At 36.4% G+C, this 21,076-nt stretch overlaps 1 protein-coding gene across 1 annotated transcript in view; it reads left to right on the top strand.

Annotated features, from left to right (window-relative positions):
* Nucleotides 1-20,581, top strand: part of TMX3 (thioredoxin related transmembrane protein 3) — a 46,144-nt gene extending 25,563 nt beyond the window's left edge. Inside the window, exons 10-16 of the mRNA XM_030868138.2 lie at nt 2,195-2,293; nt 5,085-5,142; nt 5,340-5,393; nt 8,510-8,566; nt 12,457-12,586; nt 13,911-13,979; nt 15,459-20,581. Coding sequence (XP_030723998.1) covers nt 2,195-2,293; nt 5,085-5,142; nt 5,340-5,393; nt 8,510-8,566; nt 12,457-12,586; nt 13,911-13,979; nt 15,459-15,719 — 728 coding nt within the window. The 3' untranslated portion in view covers nt 15,720-20,581. The remainder of the gene's footprint in view (nt 1-2,194; nt 2,294-5,084; nt 5,143-5,339; nt 5,394-8,509; nt 8,567-12,456; nt 12,587-13,910; nt 13,980-15,458) is intronic.
* The last annotated feature ends 495 nt before the right edge of the window (nt 20,582-21,076 follow it).

The raw sequence follows: 21,076 nt of genomic DNA, 5'->3' as shown, positions 1-21,076 counted from the left end.
CTCAGGAAAGTGCATCAGATACAGTTACATAAGCAGAGAGTATGGGGGAAGGGTCGCCCAGGACTGCCCCTTAGGGGTTCTGCTCAGTCACATTATCTTATGACGGAGAAGAAACTAGAAGTGTTTGAGAGCTGTAAGCTTTGAGTTGCTTAAATGACTCAGATGAATAGAAGAATATCTAATAAAAGGAATATTTTGATTGTCCTGTTTTAGTCAAAGGAGCATTTTAATTGTTTTGACAGTAACATGAAGACAAAGCAGTTCTAAAATCTTATATCTTCACTATCTTTAGATAAATGTGAGGACTGTGTTTTATTTCTTAATGTAGTGTAATAACCACCATTACCTGTTACGTTTTGTACAGCAGGTACTATCTATTTGCTTAACTCGATATTTTCATTTTATTCTCACCTTAATCTGGTAGTAAGACAGATAGATAAATATCCTGAGATTACAGAGAGGGTAACTAAGAATGTTAGATAAAGGAGAGAGATATGTAGTTAAATTACAGGTTCATTCCTTTGCGCATTCATCGGATATTTGTTGAATGGCTGCATGAGACATTGGGCTTAAAAAGGAAATTAAGAGGAACTTGCATATGTGAAAATGTGTTAAGGAAAATTCATATTCCATCCACTTATTCTTTATCTACACTCCTTGTATGATAAGCACTTAGTATATTCAATATATTGTCTTATTTGATCATTACAACAGTCTTTTGAGATCAGCAGTCTTACTGTTTTATAAACAAACAGGATTAAAGAGATTGTTTTTGTTTTTTCCAAGTTAAAATAGTACATGGTATAATCAAGATTCAGCCTTCAAATCTCTTGTTCTAGTTGCATTATGAGTTTCTTAACTCAGAGAGCCACTTCACTTTTTTTGGAAAAAGCTCTGATTTTCTTTATTAAAGAATACATTTAAGTCTAAATAATGGCTAAGAAGTGCCCTTCCCCATCCATGTTTCAGATGTGGCCTCCGATACATAAGAAAGAGAGGGGTAATGTGTTCAGTATCTACAGATGTTTTGAAGGCCAACATTTTCTAACTCAGTAGTCAGTACTTAGAACCTGCCTGAAGTCTTCAGATAAAAGGTTACTTTGAATGCTTATCCTACTATTACATTGTTAATAATTTCAGGAACAGTGGGATGGGGCTTAGGAGGATAGTTTATTTCCTAATGAGTTTTAGATTTATCACTTTTGTGAATAATCTTTAGAAAATTTGCTTTTTTGACCTGGAGTGGAGATTATGGCCCAATAATCAAATTCTAGTTTTATGTTTGTTTTCCTAATTCATAAATCCAAATCCATAAATGCTTTCAGATTTGCATTATATTACTTATTTTATAGGTTTGATAACTTGAAAATGTTTTGTTTAGCAATGCAAGTGACAGAAAAAGCACATCTTTCAAGAAATCAGTAAAATCCAGTCTTCATCCATATTGGTAGGCTTTTACATCAACTTCTTTTTCATGCAGTTGTAATAATTTTTCAGAATTATATTTCTAATCAGGATATAATTCTCTTGGATATTGTAAATGTTTCCTGTCTGCTCATCAGAGGAAGTATTTGACGTTGAAAAGGGCTGAAATAGTATGTGTGACTTTATATGTGAGTTTGTTTTACATATGAAGGAGGGTTGTAAACTGAGGTCAAAATGTCATAAAATAGAGAAGAACAAAGAAATTATAATAAAAATTGCCCATAATGCTATCATCCAAGACTAACCATCAACTCAGGAAAACTATTTATAGGAGTATATATATGCCTTCATTTTATCACTCTATCAGTTTTTTTCATACTTTATTTTTTACAGAGTTACAGTCATGTTGTAATATTGTTTTGTTACCTGCTTTACCACTTAATTACTATAATTTTTTAAAATCTATAAATGGTCTCTCTCAACATGTACCATAATGATTTAAATTATTTCCTGTTTAGGATGTTTCAGTATTTCCTTTATTTTTATCTATCTTTGCTATTTTCAGTGGTGCTATAATGATGAATTGTTTTATGCATTAATCCTTTTTTTACATTTGATTGCTTCAAATAGCTTTCTAAAAATGAAATTTATGAATTTAAGATTATGATCCTCTGTCAGGCATTTTATACATGCTGCTAGATTAAACATTATAAACATTTTAACATCATATTTACACTATAATTTATCAACTTTGTTTTGTTTTTTTAAGAGTACGAAGATGGTGATCTATCATCTTGGATCAACAGGGAGAGGTTTCAAAATTATCTTACAATGGATGGCTTCCTCTTGTATGAACTTGGAGATACCGGTAACAAGCATATATACAACTCTCCATCACACTACAAAACTTTTCCTTAACTGATTACTTCAATCTGTAGAAAATGAATTTTTTAAGTTCTATTTCATAATATCATTCCTTCTTTCAGACCTGAATGCCACGTCAACTTTATGAGACTATAGATTAATATTAACCAAAGAACATACCTTTGCATGTGGAATAAAGATGAGCTAGAAAGGGTTTACTAATAGAAGTGATAGTGACAGGGAAAACAGAGCCTGGAGAATAAGGAAATGAGAAAAAATAACCAACTAGAAAGCTGTCCGCAGGACGCTGATTTTGTAATAGGAGTTGGAATACAAATTAGCACAACCTTTGAAAGCCTGCTTTTACCTGTGAAGAAAATATGGGCATCAGATTGGCATGGTTTCTTGAAGTTATGTAATTGAAAGTGATAAGCAAAGCAAATAGAAATATAGATGCAAAAAAGAAAGCTGTAAGGAATTACAGCTGTAAGGACTGGTCTAAAATAGATGTGAACTACAAAAATTGTAAGACGCTAACCATGTAAATTTTAGGAGGAAGTGTTTTGTAAATTTATAATGAATTACAAATAAGAAATAAGTCATGGTTATTGTTGCCACATTTGTTTCCATTCACAACTTTATGATAGTTGGATGAACGTATAGTTTTAGATTAAAAGAATGGGAAAATGTTAGTCAAGGCTCAACTTTTTAATCTGAGAAATAATAGGTATAGAGTTTCTTCTTCATGATTTCCTGCTCTTGGATCTGGTTAAGAATACAAATTAGAAGCGCTCCAACACATTTTTCTGTTACTTTGTAACTTTCACAGGATGGTATTTGTTCTGGTTCCTGAGCCTTCTTTTAATGTTCTGTGTCTGGTGATGCTTCTGTCTTTGCTTTCCTTGCAGAGGGAGGTGTGTGTTAGCTCAGTGTTGGAAGTTGACGCGGATACTGTCAGAGACTGTGGGTTTACCTGCTGATTCATGCAGGCCCGCGTGAAGGGAAAAGGGGGAGAATGCAGGAATACAGTAGTTCTGCTCTCAGTACAGCATCGAAGGAGGCGGCAATTAAAATAGGCAGCTTTGCCAAAGCTCTTCCGTGTCTTCTCCCAGATTGATTTGGAAAGAAATTGGCTATGGCAATGTTTCTTTGTGTTCCCAGTGTAATTGCCCTGGTTGGGTGTCAGCTTTGGCTGTGCCCCGCTTGTGGTCCTCCCTGGACACTTGTCATATAAGCCCCGCAACAGACTCCTGGCCCTCGGTGGCTTCAGACACCTAGTGTATTTTCAGGACTTCTGACGACTGCAGGTCCCTGCATCTTCCGACTCCTGCTAACTTTCCCGTTTTGTCTCACTCTCTCCCGTCTCCGGCCACGCTGACTGTTCAGTTTCCTGAAAAGGCTGTGTACCTTGCACCAGAGCACCTTTAAACATTCTGTTTTCTTTGCCTGGAAAAGTGTAGTGAATTTATATTCATCTGTCAAACTCAGACCAAATACTGCTTTCTTAGGAAAGTCTTTCACTAACCCCCTGAAACTACATTAGTTTACTCTTATAAAATGTTTTTATAAACCCCATGTCCCCGTCCTCCCCAAGTCTTCTGATTGTTAACCACACGTCTGCGTGTGTGTGATTGTCTTCCCCAAGTGCAGAGCTGTGTCGGTGTGCTCCTCACTGTGGCCTCGGGAACTAGCCCTGTGCCGGGTCCACTGCTCGGCGCCCAGTGACTGTGAACTTAATACGCGAGAAACCCCCTGTGTCGGCCTGTGGGAAGATGCTGGACATGTTGTAGGCATTTTGAAAACACTCATGAAGCACTTTAAATTAAAGACATAACAGTAAAAACCAAACACTGAACAGTAAATGCAGTAATATTTCAAGAGGGGAAATAAACATTATGAACTAATGATTTTAGCTGAAGGTTAAAAGAAGCGTCAAGATTGTGTAGAATTTAAAGTTTGTATAGAATTTAAGTATGAAATTAGAGAAGATATGGGGATGAGATTGAAAGATTGTCGATTTAATCCTACGTTTATGTACCTACTCTGAGCCGGAAACTATCCCAGCCTTTTTGTACATGTAATCTCATTCAGCTCTCCAGATGACTTTGAAATAGATAATAGTTTCTAAAATAAGTTGGCGTCCTCTGAGGTTAAGGCACATGGCTAATGGATGCTGTGCTTCACTGTTGTTCTCCCAGACCTGGAACATGATAGACCCTGCTGGATTGCAGGGTCTGGTCTTCTGACTTCCATACCAGTGCTCTGCTTGTTACGTCACGCTGCCGTCCTGGAGGATGTCAGAGATGAATATGATTTATGTTCTGTTGAGGGTTAAATAAACTTGAGTCCGTTTTATTTTGTGCATTAATTACTAGCAAACAGTGGCCCGTGGTACCAAAGAGAATAACATTGTAAAAATCATTTTCTTGTTCTATACCATTTTTTCAGAGCTGTAGTCATTCTTAGTATATTTCTTTTATCAACTGGTTCCTTATAGATTTAGTTTTCAACAAAATACTTCAGTGTGTGGGTTGTGTGAAAAAAATAACAATTTGAGTATATGAATTGTTAAATATTTACTGTTACTGATATTTACATTTCAGGGATGGGAGGTAGGTGGGAGTTTATCACTTGGAGTCAACAGTTCACTGTTTCACTCTGCCAAGCATAACATGTTTAAGATAATTGGAATTGAATTCTGGAAACTATATACTATTTTCCTATTCATTGCTACAGTAATAATTGAAAAGTTTAATGAGGATTATTGAATTTAGATATGTCATTCTTAATTTCAGGAAAGCTTGTGGCTATCGCAGTAATTGATGAGAAAAATACATCAGTTGAACATACCAGGTATGGTGCCTTGAAATAGTTTTAAGCTTCAAATATCATCCAATTCAGACTTTACATGGCTTCAGATAAACTTGACATAGTATCTTACTTTTCCTGCAGTGTTAGATATTAGATAAGGCAGCATATATGATAATTGAGTAATTATATTTTTCAAGTTGATGAAATGGAATATTCATGTATTTTTTGTTTTCTCACAGATTAAAGTCAATTATTCAGGAAGTTGCTAGAGATTATAGAGACCAGTTCCACAGGTAGGTGTTTGCATTCTGGAAGGCTCCATTATCTCTGTCTAATTAGGTTTTGTAATACAGTAAAGCAAACACAGAAGTATTTCATACTTTCAAAGATGAATCAAGGAGCTGAAGTGAATTACAGCATGTAGCATTTCAGTATGAATTGTTTGAAGTTTATTGATATATGTCTTACAGGTTTAAAAAAAAACTTGTAATTTGTATCATACCTGAGTCTTGATAGGATTGGGGATAAGTTGGTGGTAAGAAAATATGCACATACAGGCATATACCTCAGAGGTATGGTGGGCTTGGCTCCAGCCCAGCGCAGTACAGCAAGTCGCATGAAATTTTTGGTTTTATTTAACATACAAAAGTTACGTTTTTGTATATTAAGTGTGCGGTAGCATTGTGTCTAGAAACTGTACACACTTTAAAAATGCTGGCCATCATCTGAGGCTTCAGTGAGTTGTAATCTTTTTGCTGGTGGAGGGTCTTGCCCCAATGTTGATGGCTGCTGACTGGCCAGGGTGGTGGTCACTGCAGGTCAGGGTGGCTGTGGCTTTTTCTTAAAATGGGACAGCGGTGAAGTTTGCCTCATCCATTGACTCTTCCTTTCATGAACGATTTCTCCGTAGCGTTGGTAGCATTTTACCCATAGTCGAACATCTTTCAAAATTTGAAGCAGTCCTCTCAAACCTTGCTCCTTTGTCAACTCAGTTTATGTAATATTCTGAATCCTCTAAATGTTGTCATTTCAACAGTCCTCACAGCCCCCTCACCAGGAGTAGATTCCTGGAACCACTTTTAAGGAACCTCTTCGTTTGCTCATCCGGAGGAAGCAGCTCCTCATCCATTCAGGTTTTATCACAAGATTATACCAGTTCATTCACATCTTCAGGCTCCTCTTCTAAGTCTAGTTTTCTTACTGTATTCACCACATCTGCAATTACTTCCTCTCCTGAAATCTTGAACCCCTCAAAATCATCCATGAGGGTTGGAATCAGCTTCTTCCAAACTCCTGTTAATGGTGATATTTGACCTCTTCCTGTGAATCATGAATGTTCTTAATGGCATCTAGAATGGTGAATCCTTGCCAGAGGTTTTCAGTTTACTTTGCCCAGATTCATCAGAGGAATCACTATCTATGGCAGCTGTGGCCTTAGGATACGCGTTTCTTCAATAAGAAGACTTGAAAGTCAAAATGACTCCTTGATCCATGAGCTGCAGAATGGGTGTTGTGTTAGCAGGAGTGAAGACAACATTAATCTTATTGTGCATCTCCATTAGAGCTCTTGGGTGACCCAAGTGCATTGTCAATGAGTAGTGATATTTTGAAAGGAATCTCTTTTTTTCTGAGCAGTAGGTCTCAACAGTGAGGCTTAAAATATTCAGTAAACCATGTTGTAAATAGATGTGCTGCATCCAGGCTTTGTTGTTCATTTGTAGGGCAAAAGGCAGGATAGATTTAGCATAAATCTTAAGGATCCTAGTATTTTCAGAATGGTAAATGAGCATTGGTTTCAAAGTCACCAACTATGTTTGCCCCTAACAAGATAGTCAGCCTGTCCTTTGAAGTTTTGAAGCCAGGCATTGTTGACTTCTCTCTAGCTAGAAATCCTAGATGGTGGCTTCTTCCAGTATAAGGCTGTTTCATCTACACTGAAAATCTGTTGTTTAGTGTAGCCACCTTCATGACTTATCTTAGCCAGACCTTCTGGATACCTTGCTGCAGCTTCTACATCAGCACTTGCTGATTCACCTTGCACTTCATGTTATGAAGATGGCTTCTTTGCCTAAACCTCATGAACCCACCTCTGCTAGCTTCAGACTTTTCTTCTACAGCTTCCTCTCCTCTCTTAGCCTTCATAGAATTGAAGAGAGTTTGGGCCTTGCTTTGGATTAGGCTTCGCCTTAAGGAAATATTATGGCTGGTTTGATGATCTACCCAGACCACAGAAACTTTTCTGCATATCAGTAATAAGGTTGTTTTTTACTTTCTTACCATTCGTGTATTCACTGGAGTAGCACTTTTAATTTCCTTCAAGAAGTTTTCCTTTGCATTCACAACTTGGCTAATTGTTTGCTGGAAGAGGCCTAGCTTTCAGCCTATCTGAGCTTCCAACTTCCCTTCCTTACTAAGCTTGATCTTTTATAGCTTTTGATTTGCAGTGAAAGACGTGGGGACTCTTACACTTGAACATTTAGAGGCCATTGTAGTGTTATTAACTGGTCTAATTTCAATATTGTTGGGTCTTAAGGAATAGGGAGGCCCAGGGAGAGGGGGAGGGAGAGAGATGGGGGAACGGCTGGTTGGTGGAGCAGTCAGAACACACAAAACATTTATTGCTTAAATTCGAAGTCTTGTATGGGCACAGTTCGTGGCACCCCAAACATCACAATGGTAACATCAAAAATCACTGCTCACAGATCGCCAGAGCAGATATAATAATAATGAAAAAAGTTTGAAATATTGTGAGAATTACCAAAAATGTGACATAGAGACATGAAGTGAGCAAATGCTGTTGGAAAAATAGCACAGATAGACTCACTCAAAGCAGGGTTGCCAGAAACCTTCAGATTGTAAAAAACATAGTATCTGGGAACAGCAGTAAAGCAAAGCCCAATAAAAGGAGGTTGCCTGTATACTCATACATTTGAAATAAAATTAAATGAGGAATCACAAGTCAGATACAGATGACGATTTTAATAGGAACTCAAAATGTTCCTATTTTAATAGGAACATAAAAAATAGGTGATATTTTTTCCTGTATGCTAAATCAGTTTGTTACTGTTATAAAAGACAGTCAATATAAATTTGTTGCATTACTTAATTATTATGCCCTTTTTATTCTAAGTCTTCTAATCAAATATATCAATGATATATGTATTTCTTGTGTTACACAGTATGAAACAAAATAGAAATGTCTTAAAATTTGCTTAATTTGTTACGTGTTTGTATCTCAAAAGCCAGTAGGATTCATACTTTTTTATATTTATTGTATGTGATTGATATGTTAAATGTTTACAGTGTTTGCATGCTTACCAAACCCTAAATTCAGTGCTTTGTATTTATCTTTTTTTTGTATTTAATATTGTCCTCTCTTTCTCTGTTCTTTTTGGTTGTTGTTGATTAGGGATTTTCAGTTTGGCCATATGGATGGAAATGACTATATAAATACCTTGCTGATGGAGTAAGTAAAATGCTAAATGACGAAATGATTTTGCTATCAACTCTATCAATTTTTTTTTTTTTTTTTTTTTTTTGGCCACACTGTGTGGCTTGTGGGATTTTAGTTCCCTGACAAGGGATTGAACCTGTGCCCACTGCAGTGGAAGCACGGAGTCCTAACCACTGGACCTCCAGGGAAGTCCCGACTCTATCAATTTTTAAATTTCTGTTTTTCAGAGACAGGCAGGACTAATAGCTGAAAAAAGCAAACCTTTGTATATGCCAATGCAGATATTCTCCCATTAAATATTTACTTTAGTTTTAAAATCTGTATTTGAAACTTATTAAACTTTAAAGTTCTCTATACTAAAAAAAACCTCCCAATTTAATGTTGACAATTTATAGTATTTTGGAAAGAAAACATCATTCAAAAACTTGTAAACTTTGTAGTTTCTGTTTAATATGAACCCTAAGTTCTGTTTTAATGAATAAATGTAACTTAAGTAGAAAATTTTTAGCATTTAAGAATTAATTGCTATTCTAGAAGAATTTAACAGACTAAAGTAAGTTTATAGGAAAACTTTGCAGCTCTAATATAATATTGATTATGCTTATGATGTAAAGATCTGATTTGTCACTTCAGAAAGTTGATATTAGAAAACATTTACCAGACCTATACTGAATTAATAAGTTTCAAATAAAAGCCTACTCTGTTCAGCGGACGTTTAGTGAATATTTGCTGTAAGTCACACACTGTGTTTGGCATTACACTGTTGATGCAAAAAGATGAGTAAATTATAGAGGCCCTGTCTTCAAATGCTCACGGTCTGCTGGGTGATACAGTACGGTGACTCCAGCACTGTGTGGGAAGGCCTGTGTGGTACGGAGCTCTGGAAGCACGGAGAGACCCAGCCACACCAAAATGCACAGCAAGGCGCAGGGGCTCAGGAAACGCTTGCCACAAGAGCCGGTAATTAAGGGAGAGTCTAAAGAATGAGAAGTAGCTGAATGAAGAATGCAGCGAGGTTATTTCAGGCAGAGTGTAATAGCAAACACAAGAGTGTTTGGAAAATGGGTCTTAAAATAGCCTGGACGTGAAGATGGCGGAAGCCCTCCAGAGCTTTACCAACTCATAAACCCAGAATAACATTCATAATTTTCAGGTAAGAGCCTAAAATTACGAAGTAAAGTACCTTTATTCATTTATAATCAATTCATTATCCTTATTCCAATAAGAATTTGAGAGGGTTTACCGAAGACATAAAGTACCAGATGTAATATATAATGAAGAAATCAAGACAAAGGGAAATAAAATAAAGGATCTATACAATTACTAAAGGTACTTAAACAATTTGAATTTTTAATACTCAAGACAAAGTAGAAGAACATTGTTTATACATTTCCCGTCCCCTATAGAATAACTGTTGCTTATAGGAGTATGGCTGACCTTGTAGAAACCTAAGAGGAATTGCTATGCTATATAATCTCATAAAGGGGGGGCACATTATAATAGAAATTTATTTTTAATAGGACCTTTACAGTATATATAGTAGGGACTTCGATAGAACCATTTATAATGTCCTTGGAGGCAAGCCAATAAAGTGATGCAGTAAAACATTTTGGGCAAGAGGCCAAAGCAATTTGCATCTGATAAATAACTCCTTGATTCAGGATAATATTCAGAATTTCTAGAGATGGATGGACATTCCTTCATGAGTATTATTTCTAATGTGAGTTGTGAGATAGAAGTTTTGCTGCAGTTATGGTCAGAGAACAATAATCTCTACCACCAACCTCTTATTGTTTGTTTTTTTTTTTAAATTCATACTTGGCTTTTTTTTGAGAGAAGACAGAAGGCATATAATGATGGCTATATAATTATCGAAAGTCCTTAACGAGCACTTACCCTGTGACCAACACTGTACTGAGTTGTCAATGTATGTTTTCTGACTTTTACACTAACTCAGTAAGGTATAAGTACTGTTATTTCCATTTTATATAGATGAGGAAATTGAAATTTCTTAGAAGAAACTCAAGGAAGTTAAATAATAAGCCAAAGGATGCTCAGCAAGTAAGTCAAAGAGATCCAGTCCTCAAATGCAGATCTCTCTTACTGCAAAATCTCCTAACTACTGTAAGATCAGTATTGACACATAAATTAGTAGAATTCAATAAGTATTGATGCCTAAAAGTTTTTAACTTAGGGCAAATACGTGATATTATATAAGATAGTTAACACTGTAGTGTTGACGATGTTTTTTACTTTTTCTCAAAGTAAACAGGGTACTCTCAGACCTTTGGTCTGTTAAATTACTTTGTGTTTGATTTTTGTGAGTATAGTTAAGAGGGAATAGGATGAGGTGCTATTTTTCATCGTTACTCAGATGGAATTATTTCAGAACAAATTGTTTCTAGTTCAGCTGTGTATTTAACTTTTTCATAGGATTTTTTATAGGAAGACCAGGTTCTACTTCATTCCATAAAAATAGAATTTTGCTACTGATGCAATATGATGATAACTAAACTACTATAAGTTAAAAAGTTGTCTCATGTTTTTATAAACAAGAATGAAGCTAAGATTTTTTTTTAGTTACAGTTAATTATTGCCTAACAATAATACTGGATAACAAAACACCCTGATACCCAGTGGCATAAAACAGCAATCCTTTATTCTCTCTCACTCGTCTGGGCTTGGCTAACCTTAGCCGGGTACAGCCAGACGTGGCTCCAAGCTGCCAGTTAGGTCCAGGTCTACCCTACGTGTCTTCCATGTCCTTGACCCTGGAGGGATATTTTCCTGGGGGATGTTCTTCTCATGGCAGTAGCAGAAACACAAGAAGGCAAGCACATTTCAAGCCTCTGCTTCAGTCATTTCTGTGCCTTCCCATTGGCCAAACCACACGGCTGAGCCCAACATCAGGGATCATGTTTTGCCTCAATGAGAGAAGGACGTGGTGTGGGGAGGGATAGAGAATTATAAACAAGAAAGCAACCTCCTGGACCCAGTTACTTATGTGGTGATAATACAGTGCTGTAAATTGTTTCTACTGTAGAGTTTTGTACTTTTGCATAATACATTCATATGGACACATGAGTAACCATAAATTGATAATGTAGGTGGCATACAGAATTAAGCACCTTTTTATGATTACGCAAAACCCTATTCTTGAAGGGATAAAAAATTATTTGAAGTAAATGACACATTAGTAATATTATGGTTTTTGTCTGCAAACTGAATTGACGTCTAGTATATCACTGAAGCACCCAAGAGGATGGGGTGATTATACCATAGGGTAGTGGGCATTCAGAGAATTTGGAATAGTATTTGTTGAATGTATATGATGTATTGATACAAGGAATGTGCTGGATATTTAACTTGAATTTTCTCATTTAACTTCTGTAGCAAGATAGGTACCCTGCCCCCCACACCTTTATTCATTTATAAATGAAAAGTATTAGACTTAAACAAAGTTTTGGGAAAGCATCAGATCCAAACACAGGCAGTGTAACTCTGGAGACCATGCTGTTCCTTCTCTAGCTGCCTGAATGCCCTTTAACTGAGGTGGGCTGTATATAATTAAAGTGATGGTATTTAAGATAAACTTTTGGCCAGGAATTATATTGCCCAGAAATTGATACTTCATACATAATAATTTTTATCCTTAGGTTTGATCGTGAATACTCATTTTTCTGATGTTGTATACTAATAGTTTTCATAAATGTTAATTTAGCTATTTTTTAAATTGATGCACAATTTGAATTTTTCTTTATGTAAACAAAGGAAGGCAAAGGTATTATAGCTCCCTCCTTTTGCACATCTAGTTATTTAGATATAATTCAAATAAGTATCAGAATATTTGTTGTCTCTGTGTTTAACATGTATTTTAATTTCTTTTGTTTTTCTATTTTCAGTGAATTAAAAGTCCCAACTGTGGTTGTACTGAATACTTCAAACCAACAGTACTTTTTACTAGATAGACAGATTAAGAATGCAGAAGACATGGTCCAGTTCATTAATAACGTTTTGGATGGCACAGTAGATGTGAGTTTTTGCTTTAATTGCAATGGGGTGATGGGAGGAGGTGGAGGAGAAATGAGTTATTTTCTTCTGATTCTGAAAGAAAGAGTCGGCCATCACCCGGGGTGAGGGGCAGGCCTCCATCCTTGCTTCTCTCACATGATACGCAGAGTCACCTTCCCCAGGACCTAAGTGGCAGAGGCTGCTAATGGGTGGAATGTTATTTGGAGGACATAGGTTGTCATAGTGATGCGGGGAGGTGTTACTGGCATTTAGAGTCAGGGGCTAGGGATGCTAAGAGGTCTGCAGGGTACAGAGCTATCCGATAGTGAACTTCCTGACTCTTAGTACCTCTCTGGATTCAAGAATACAATTGCATTAAGTTACTTGGATTGGTTTTCTAAAAAAATCTGTGAATAGCACCACAGTTTCTTAAAAGATCAGGAAATGTATTTAAAACCAGCCCCAGTGGAGTGTTCCAGATATAATCCTACAAAATATTTCTCAGAAATGATGAATGGATAATCTTAACTGTTTTTTTCTGTAAACCATATTGCAGTGTTTTTCAAACTGGGTTGTAGCCCGTATTAGAGGGTCATGAAATCACTTCAGCAGGTTGTGGCCAACATGCATCTTAATTCAATATACTAGAATAAGATAAGAAGAGAAGAGACTTCAGTGCTTTTGTGAAATGTAATTATTACTTTGCGAGACTTGTTTCAGCTTTACACAAACTATTTGAAAGTTGCCTCACAGAGTAACAAGTATTTCTTCTTTGGAAACACTCTTAATCACATAGTAGGAATTTTATATTTGTGAAAATAACACTTGTTGAAATGATGCTCACCTGTATGAGTGAGAACCCTTCTATTTGTAAGTTAGTGAAATTCAGGGAATGAGCCAGACTCCAGGCATGGCTGAATGCAGGGATTTGATGGATTTTCATCAGGAATTTTTCTCCCTCTGCCTTCCAGCACTTTTTTCTTTTTGGGTTTCATCATCGGAGAGACTTTCCCTGCAGGACAGTGAGGATATCCTGCAGCAACTGTAACACCCTCAGCTAAACTGAAAAGCTGGGCAGGCCGGCACTTGGGTGGGTCAGCCTCAGCCGAGCTGCTTGGACTGTGACCAGGGAGGATGCATTTTCAGAGGAGAATCAGACTGTGTTCATACGAGAGCAGAAGGAGGGTGGGACAGAGAAACCAGTAAATATTTACTCCGCGGCTCTTCCAGGTGCTCTGTGTAATCTTTTGTAGTCAACTCTTGACCTGCAATTGTAAGATTATCTAACAGAAAAATGAAATAATAGTACTGAAATAACAATTGTTTTTTTCTTGTTAAATTTAAGGCCCAAGGAGGGGATAGCATTTTGCAGAGATTGAAAAGAATAGTATTTGATGCCAAATCTACTATTGTGGTAAGTTGTGACAGTGTGTTTAGTGTCACTAATAATTGAGACTATATCGGTATATAGGTTATGTCTAACTAAGGTAAAATCTGGAATTTCAAAGGATTCGGTAAAAGTACATATTCTTAACTTGCAAGATAAGAACTAGTACATATTTACGTTAAGAAAAGATACTAATCAGGTGGATATTAAGTTTCTCCAATTATTCATTTCTGTATGATTGGTGAGTTAACTGGAATTCAGAATCACTGAACCTGATAGCATGACTTAAAGTGTTTTTCAGAGTTTCTTTCCTCCTCCTGCCCTTTTCAGCCCTTGGATCTGAAGCCTTCTTGCTGAGAACTCTAAGAAATCTCTCTTACGATCCCAGCTTCCACTGTCAGTCAGCCTGACTGCAGGGCAGCCCTAAATTTGTTGGAGCCTTTAACTTAGTTCTAGTTGTCTATCTTGAGCTCCTCCACGGGTATTTTCGTTCATTACGGCCAAAAGCAAAACAGAGCTAACCTTCTTCTGTTGGTGGGAAGTCAAGTCACGCTAATAACTCATCAGTTACTCCGTGCATCCTTCAGTTTGTCAGTGACCTTCTTTCTGTGGATGGGGCCCTTATCCCATTATGTGTGGCTGCTGCCCTAGCCTCCACTTGGTCTTCACACTTCCTCTTGCCCTGCCTCCAGTCCTCTGCCTAATTAGTACCACTAAAATAATCAGTTCTGATCACTTTCCTTCCCTTTTCCTGTGATGCCCCTCACAATTCTCCGTCCGTCTCACATGTTCTCCTTCTCAGTCTTTGAGCTCACACTGTACCCTGGCCTGCCTTGTTCTTACGCTTACATTTCTGCCTCAAAACACCTTTATTCTGTGATGCCTTTTTCCATTATCTCAATCCAAAGTGACCCTGCTCTCCTCTGAACTTGTCTATTTAGTTCTCAAGAGTTATAGTCACAATCCATAGAATATATTATAGTTGCAAAACCTATTCAGTTAAATTGCTTTTACTTTTCTGGGAGCCGAGGAGACAGTATATAAACTGAGGGAAATTATCAAGTTAATGTTGCTTTACTACTAACCGGACAAGTAAAATATTATTAAAAATGTTATGTGAAGAGAGTATTATATGGTCAATAACCACCCTTCTCCATAGCAGATTCCTATAGCCAGGATATAACTGTACAGCTCTTGGCACATAATAGCCATCTCAAAACAGACCTTTGTGATTAATGTGAGAAAAATAAACATCTTTTGAAAAGGTAGTGGACAACTTGGTGCCTTTTTCTGCTGCCAATAGCTGGTTATACATACACACATACATGGGTATAAACTTTCTAAAGGGCCTTTCACGTGATAGTCACAACGGAAATATTGACATTGATTCACTGGAACTAAAAGCAAGTTGGATGGCAGCAAGAGGAAGAAATCTGTGGTGGTTTTAAATTCATTTGTGCTTTTTATATCAGAATACAAATGAGGGATGTAACTATCTTTCCACAGTCTATATTCAAGAGCTCTCCACTTATGGGCTGCTTTCTCTTTGGCCTGCCACTGGGTGTCATCAGCATCATGTGCTACGGCATCTACACGGCTGACACAGACGAAGGTTACATAGAAGAACGGTATGAAGTGTCCAAAAGTGAGACGGAAAGCCCAGAACCGGTAGAAGAGAGCAAAGAAAAACAGGAGCCCAGGAGTGGGGACTCTCTGGTGCCTGCAGTGCAAGAACCCAAAGATGTGTTAGAAAAGAAGAAAGACTGAGACTTTACCAAGATAAAATATTTCATAGGATTTCGAATTATTAAAGAGTCTATTCATTGAATTTAGACATTTAATCATGACCTTTACAGAAGAGAACACGGTGTTTGTATTTTGCTGACATCAACTGCATGGGTTATAAAATAGTCCTTCCGTAAATGGGGAGATGTTTGGAGCAAAGAGATGAAACGTTTGTCTAAAACAAACAAAATCAAAACACTCCATCGAAGTTTACCTTATAGATGTTGTTCTACCAGATGAGTTCTATTTGCATGTTTCTCTATCTGAATATTCTGTGACAAAATTAAGATTCTTGGGCAGAATACTTAAATTGGCCAGGCAGGTAGAAGATACGTGTGTGATAGAGAAAAATAACACCTCCACCTCCTACCATCCATTCTCCTCATGTTTTGGATAAGATTTATATGGACAAAATTAAGTGTTTAAAATTTAGGCACTTTAAGGAGAACTAATAACTTTTTCCAAGGATCAAATTAAGACTATGAGATAAAATAATTTGGTTTTATACAGCATAGTGATTTTATTTTGTTATTTTTAAAGGAGAGGAAATGTTACTTTTTACCTTTATACTCAGTTACATTATAAAACTTTCATACGGGCCTATATCGTGGGAAAAAAAAATAGTCTTATGTTTAATCTTTGCAGCAGAAACAGGATTTACTTGGATCAGTGATTTCAAATGATGCCCTGGACACTGAGAAGGTGTTTCAGCCAACACTGCAGGAAGGGAGGGGGGTCTCTGTCACCCCTACACTGCTTTAGCCAGAACAGCATACTTTTATTTCTCTGTTTTATATATTGGGATTTCGTCTAAAATTTTTTCTTTCGTAAAAAGCTCATGCTGCTTTTTAAAAAGTAATATATATCATGTTTTTATTTTATGGTATGGTAACTTTATAGTAATTTATAATCTAGTGTGTGTGTATGTATATCTATATATACATATACACATATGAAATTTATTGACATACATCTGTTATGTAATATTATGGGCGTGTCTGTGTTCATAATGAGTAATGAGTGGCATAATCAGCCTGTTAAAGAAACTTCATGTCCAGTGATTAAAGACATCTGCCAGTTACCTTCTCCGTCCTCCCCATTGTTATTCATTTCAGCTAATGACCTCTCATCTTCTCTCCATAACGGAATAACATAGGAATTCTATCCCAAGTTATGTACGAAAACTGGTATCTTTTAAATAACAGTGTGGTATGTTTATGGTAGATTAGTTTATGTTTGAGGCCTTCATTTTAGCTAAGTTTAGGATTTTTATTAAGTGACTATAATCTGGGTGGTTATTCATTGAGTTATGAAACATTTTTAAATGTTTCATCACTTTAAAACTATGTAATTCATGGTCCTGATAGTGAAGCTGTTTAGGGCTGTGGCCCCCAGGGCAGCCTGGGGCTATTTCTGATGCCAAGCTGATCACTACTAACCTGAGGCTCTTGTGCCTTTGTCCTAAGGAGTTACTAGGAATTGCTCTCTCGTACCTTTTAGTATATAGTCCTTACTTGTTCTTGATGTTTGGCGCCCCATTATTATCATTTTTATAAATGAAGCACGTATGCAGTCCCAGGAAATTTCACGAAATACTAGAATGAAATGTTATTCTTAAATGGAAACTGGAGAAAAATGCTGTTAATTTAACAAGGAAATTTCTCTCTAAAGAGTAATGAGACAGTCTTTTGGAAAATAGATATTAATGTTGGCAGCAGTCAAGCTTATTTTGCAGCTGTGAAAAGCTTAGCTAAATACAGATGCCTCACGTTAGTCTCGGCCTGGTAGGGAAGTTACAGCTTAGCCACTACTAGTGGCAGGAGGAAGCTGTAAAAATGTCATGGCTTCTTTCTTCATGTTTATCACTAACAGATGTCTGTTATCTGCATGGTTTTGTCTTTTGTCAAGCACACCTGTAAATTAAAGACCAAAACAGGGAAAAGAAAAAAAAAGGAGCAAAGCTTAATATGTATCAACGAAGTCCAGTGTTCTTTGTATTTTGAGATTTTCTTGTCTATAAATTAATGCCTTAGTTCTCTGTTATCTTTTTTCACAACACTGTACTGTTGCCCCATATTCTTGTTTGTGTTTTCAAAATGTGTCTATTTGGGAAACAAAAAGTGTAGATGGTTTGTAAGTGAATAATTTTTTTATTAAAATTTTGCTTTTTACTTGTCTCTACTTTAGGATATTGTCACAATATCCTCACAAAACAAGTTGAAAGTTTTTGCTCACTAGTATGGTTTTCCCCTCAATGTGATATCAGCGTTTACTAGAAATGCTGTTTTTGTTTTAGGAAAAATTACTTCAAAATAAAGGAAGGTTTCTTAATGAATCTTGTAGAAGAACATAGATATCATCCTAATTCAGTGATGAATCTCACTGTGATTACATATCAATAGGGGGAATACCCTTCAGTAAGCTGGAGTTTTGCCTTCTCTTTCAGTGGCAATAAAGTTCTGTTTCTGACTTCTAATATTCAAGATGCTAGATGCTTGCTGTTGCTGAATCTGGTGCTCAGACAGTTTTTAAAGATACTTCAAAGAGAGAAAGTGCATGTTTTTATGGAGCAGCGCACCTCATTATAGCTTGCCGTCCTTTTTGTTTCATTGTATACGTTAATATTTCTCTATATCTGAAACTTAGGTGGATTAGACCTGGAGTTTTCACTTGCTTCTTTATACATAGTGCTCCCTGGTATCTGAGTTAGAAATAACGTGAAGAGCCAAATGTCTAGCGGCTGAAGGACGGGTCTATATGAATAGTAAAACAATTAGCTATATTTTCATTCAGTGGATATTTGTTCTTGTTGATATTTCTTGTGTTTTGTTTCAGGGGCTTTTGGGTTTTGATTTTGCAAAAAGTAATTTAAATATTTTCATCTTTGCTTCACATGATATGGAAGTAGGACAGGGAAAAATCACTCAGCTATTCTTTTTATATAGAGAGTGTTCAAATAAACAAGTGTAGGATGTTAAGACTATCAATTAATTGGTGGGATTAGGTTTGCCATTTTATTTTTATAAATATATATTTTTTCTGAATGTGTCTGAGTCCAAGAGTGGGCAAAAAATAATTTTCTACTTTGGACTAATCTATAAAGGGTTTTGAAAGTTTGTGTTACTAACTCGTTGAATTCATGATATCCTGCCTTAAGGCACCAATTGTAAATCTTCATTTTTCTAAAATAAATTAATTGAAAACATGTAACCGTTCGTTATTTTTACCATTTATCTTTTGGTTGTCTGGGATGTAAATAATTCTCTATGCAAAGCAAAAAGGACAGTTGAGACTTCATCTTCCACGGTGGTTTTTTTTTTTTTCCTTTTATTAATTGTAAGTTATTTGTAATTATAGAAACATAGTTTTAAAATTTAAACAGACTTGATAGAGATAAGATTGTAATCTAATTCTTTCATATTGAAGGTGAAGAACCTGAGATTCATAGGTTTGATATATTTTGTATTTGTAAAACCTGACCATTTTAAATATTAATTACAGAGTTTAGAGCTAGAATAATTGGATTTGAGTCCTTGATCCAACTGCCAGAGTGTCATCTTGGACACAACACAACCACCCCTCACTTTCACTGTCACTAAAATGGGAATCTAAAGCCTCAAGGTTTTCTTTTTTAAAATAGCAGACAAATGGGGAAAGTATATTATGAAAAAACAAAACTTTATGCAGATTAATGTTTTGTAATTTGTTTTTCCCATTTTATGCCATGAGCATATCTTTTAGTGAGAATCACTCTGGCAGAGGAATAACAGCCACAAAATTGGTTCCACACAGCCTGTGGATGTGTGCAGACTGACTGATTAGGACGGGCCTCTTCTGATAAGAGCTCTCAACTTTTTTCTAAGTCCATTCCTATAAACAGAAAAGATGTTTTAAACAGGTAGTAAAAAAAGGGGCTATTATTTTGTTGCAGTTTATTCTTTCAGCAAATGTTTATTACATGTCTTCTACGTACTCCTGAGGATGCAGCCGTAAAAGGCAGTCACAGCCTCAGTCCTCATGGAGTTTTTAGCTGCAGTAACTGGTACTCGGGCTTACTTCACGCGCTCATTTGTAAGTTTTCTACTTTTCTGTTTTTCTTAGTTTCCCTTCTCATATAATTTGTTGTTCAGCATCTAATTGTTGCTATTAGATCTTTGGGATCTTTGGGACTCCGAGGGTAGGAGACCAGGACAATACAGCTGGCATCAGTATGAAGGGTTGGGATTTACTCAGCATGTCTGTGACTGTCCGTGGGTGGATGACACGGAGGGGGAGCAGTTCAACGTGAGGGAGCTCTGGGCGAAAGCAATCTCCAGGGACACAGCCGGCTTCCTGGGGGGGTCAGAATCCCCACATGGAAAATATGTAAACATAAGCCGGCATAAGGCCATAAATGCAAGCACTAAAGCCACCCTCTACACCAACGTTCACAACCGTCCCTTCCCTTTCCAGCAAATGTCCCAAAAGGGTGTCGGCCAGCTTTTATATGGTAAATTTTAGTTGGGTGGATGAAGCAGTCGAGTGAAACTGATGAATATGTAATAGGAACTGAGGATATTTTTCCTCTCATTCAGAGTTTTCACATCGATCCGGCATCCCTGTCTTCATCACTAGGGTCACTTAAAGATTTATGGAACAGTGGTTTTCTTCCTTCGAAGTTGTTTGATACTCTGCAGCTTCTGAACATATGTTTGATGTTAGTAGAAATTCTATATCAAACCATAAGAATCCAGTCACAACTACAGTAAATGATCAGATTTTAATGACTCATACAATGACATTTAGTATTTTGATGTTGTACACTCAAAACTAATCTGTGTAACTAATAAATCTGTGTTAAATTCCTTTGTCTCCTTTTTATTCTTAAACTGACTGTTAAACTATAAGATTCTGAATTGGCATTATTGAGACTTCTGGACTGTATGACTTTTCCAAACAATACTTTATTGTTCTAAACCAAATAATTGATAGAAGGACTTAAAGATTTTTGTAAAGTAAAAGATTACTCCCTTTTTGTACAACAGGTGATTTTGAAAGGAGTAAAAGAATTTACAAAATTCACCCTATTTTTGGACATAGGTTAATTTCACATTTTTAATAAAAACTAGGTAGTTTAGTTTTCAGGATTATCATATAAACCTCTTTTGCCCAAATTATTACCCTTACTACAGTCTATTCCTCTCAGTTGACAGTATGATCTCAAATTGTGAATTGCTGGCCTTCAAAATAATGAGTTTTTCTCTATGGTCCTTGTAAATACATAGAGTGATTTAAATATTAACTGTGAAGCATAACGGTAATTTCCACAGGTTCCTAAGGACCTCTAGGAAGATACACCG

This window comes from Globicephala melas, chromosome 13 (genome assembly GCF_963455315.2).
Source record: "Globicephala melas chromosome 13, mGloMel1.2, whole genome shotgun sequence".
Classification (NCBI taxonomy): domain Eukaryota; kingdom Metazoa; phylum Chordata; class Mammalia; order Artiodactyla; family Delphinidae; genus Globicephala; species Globicephala melas.
This window is presented reverse-complemented; position numbering and strand designations above follow the sequence as displayed.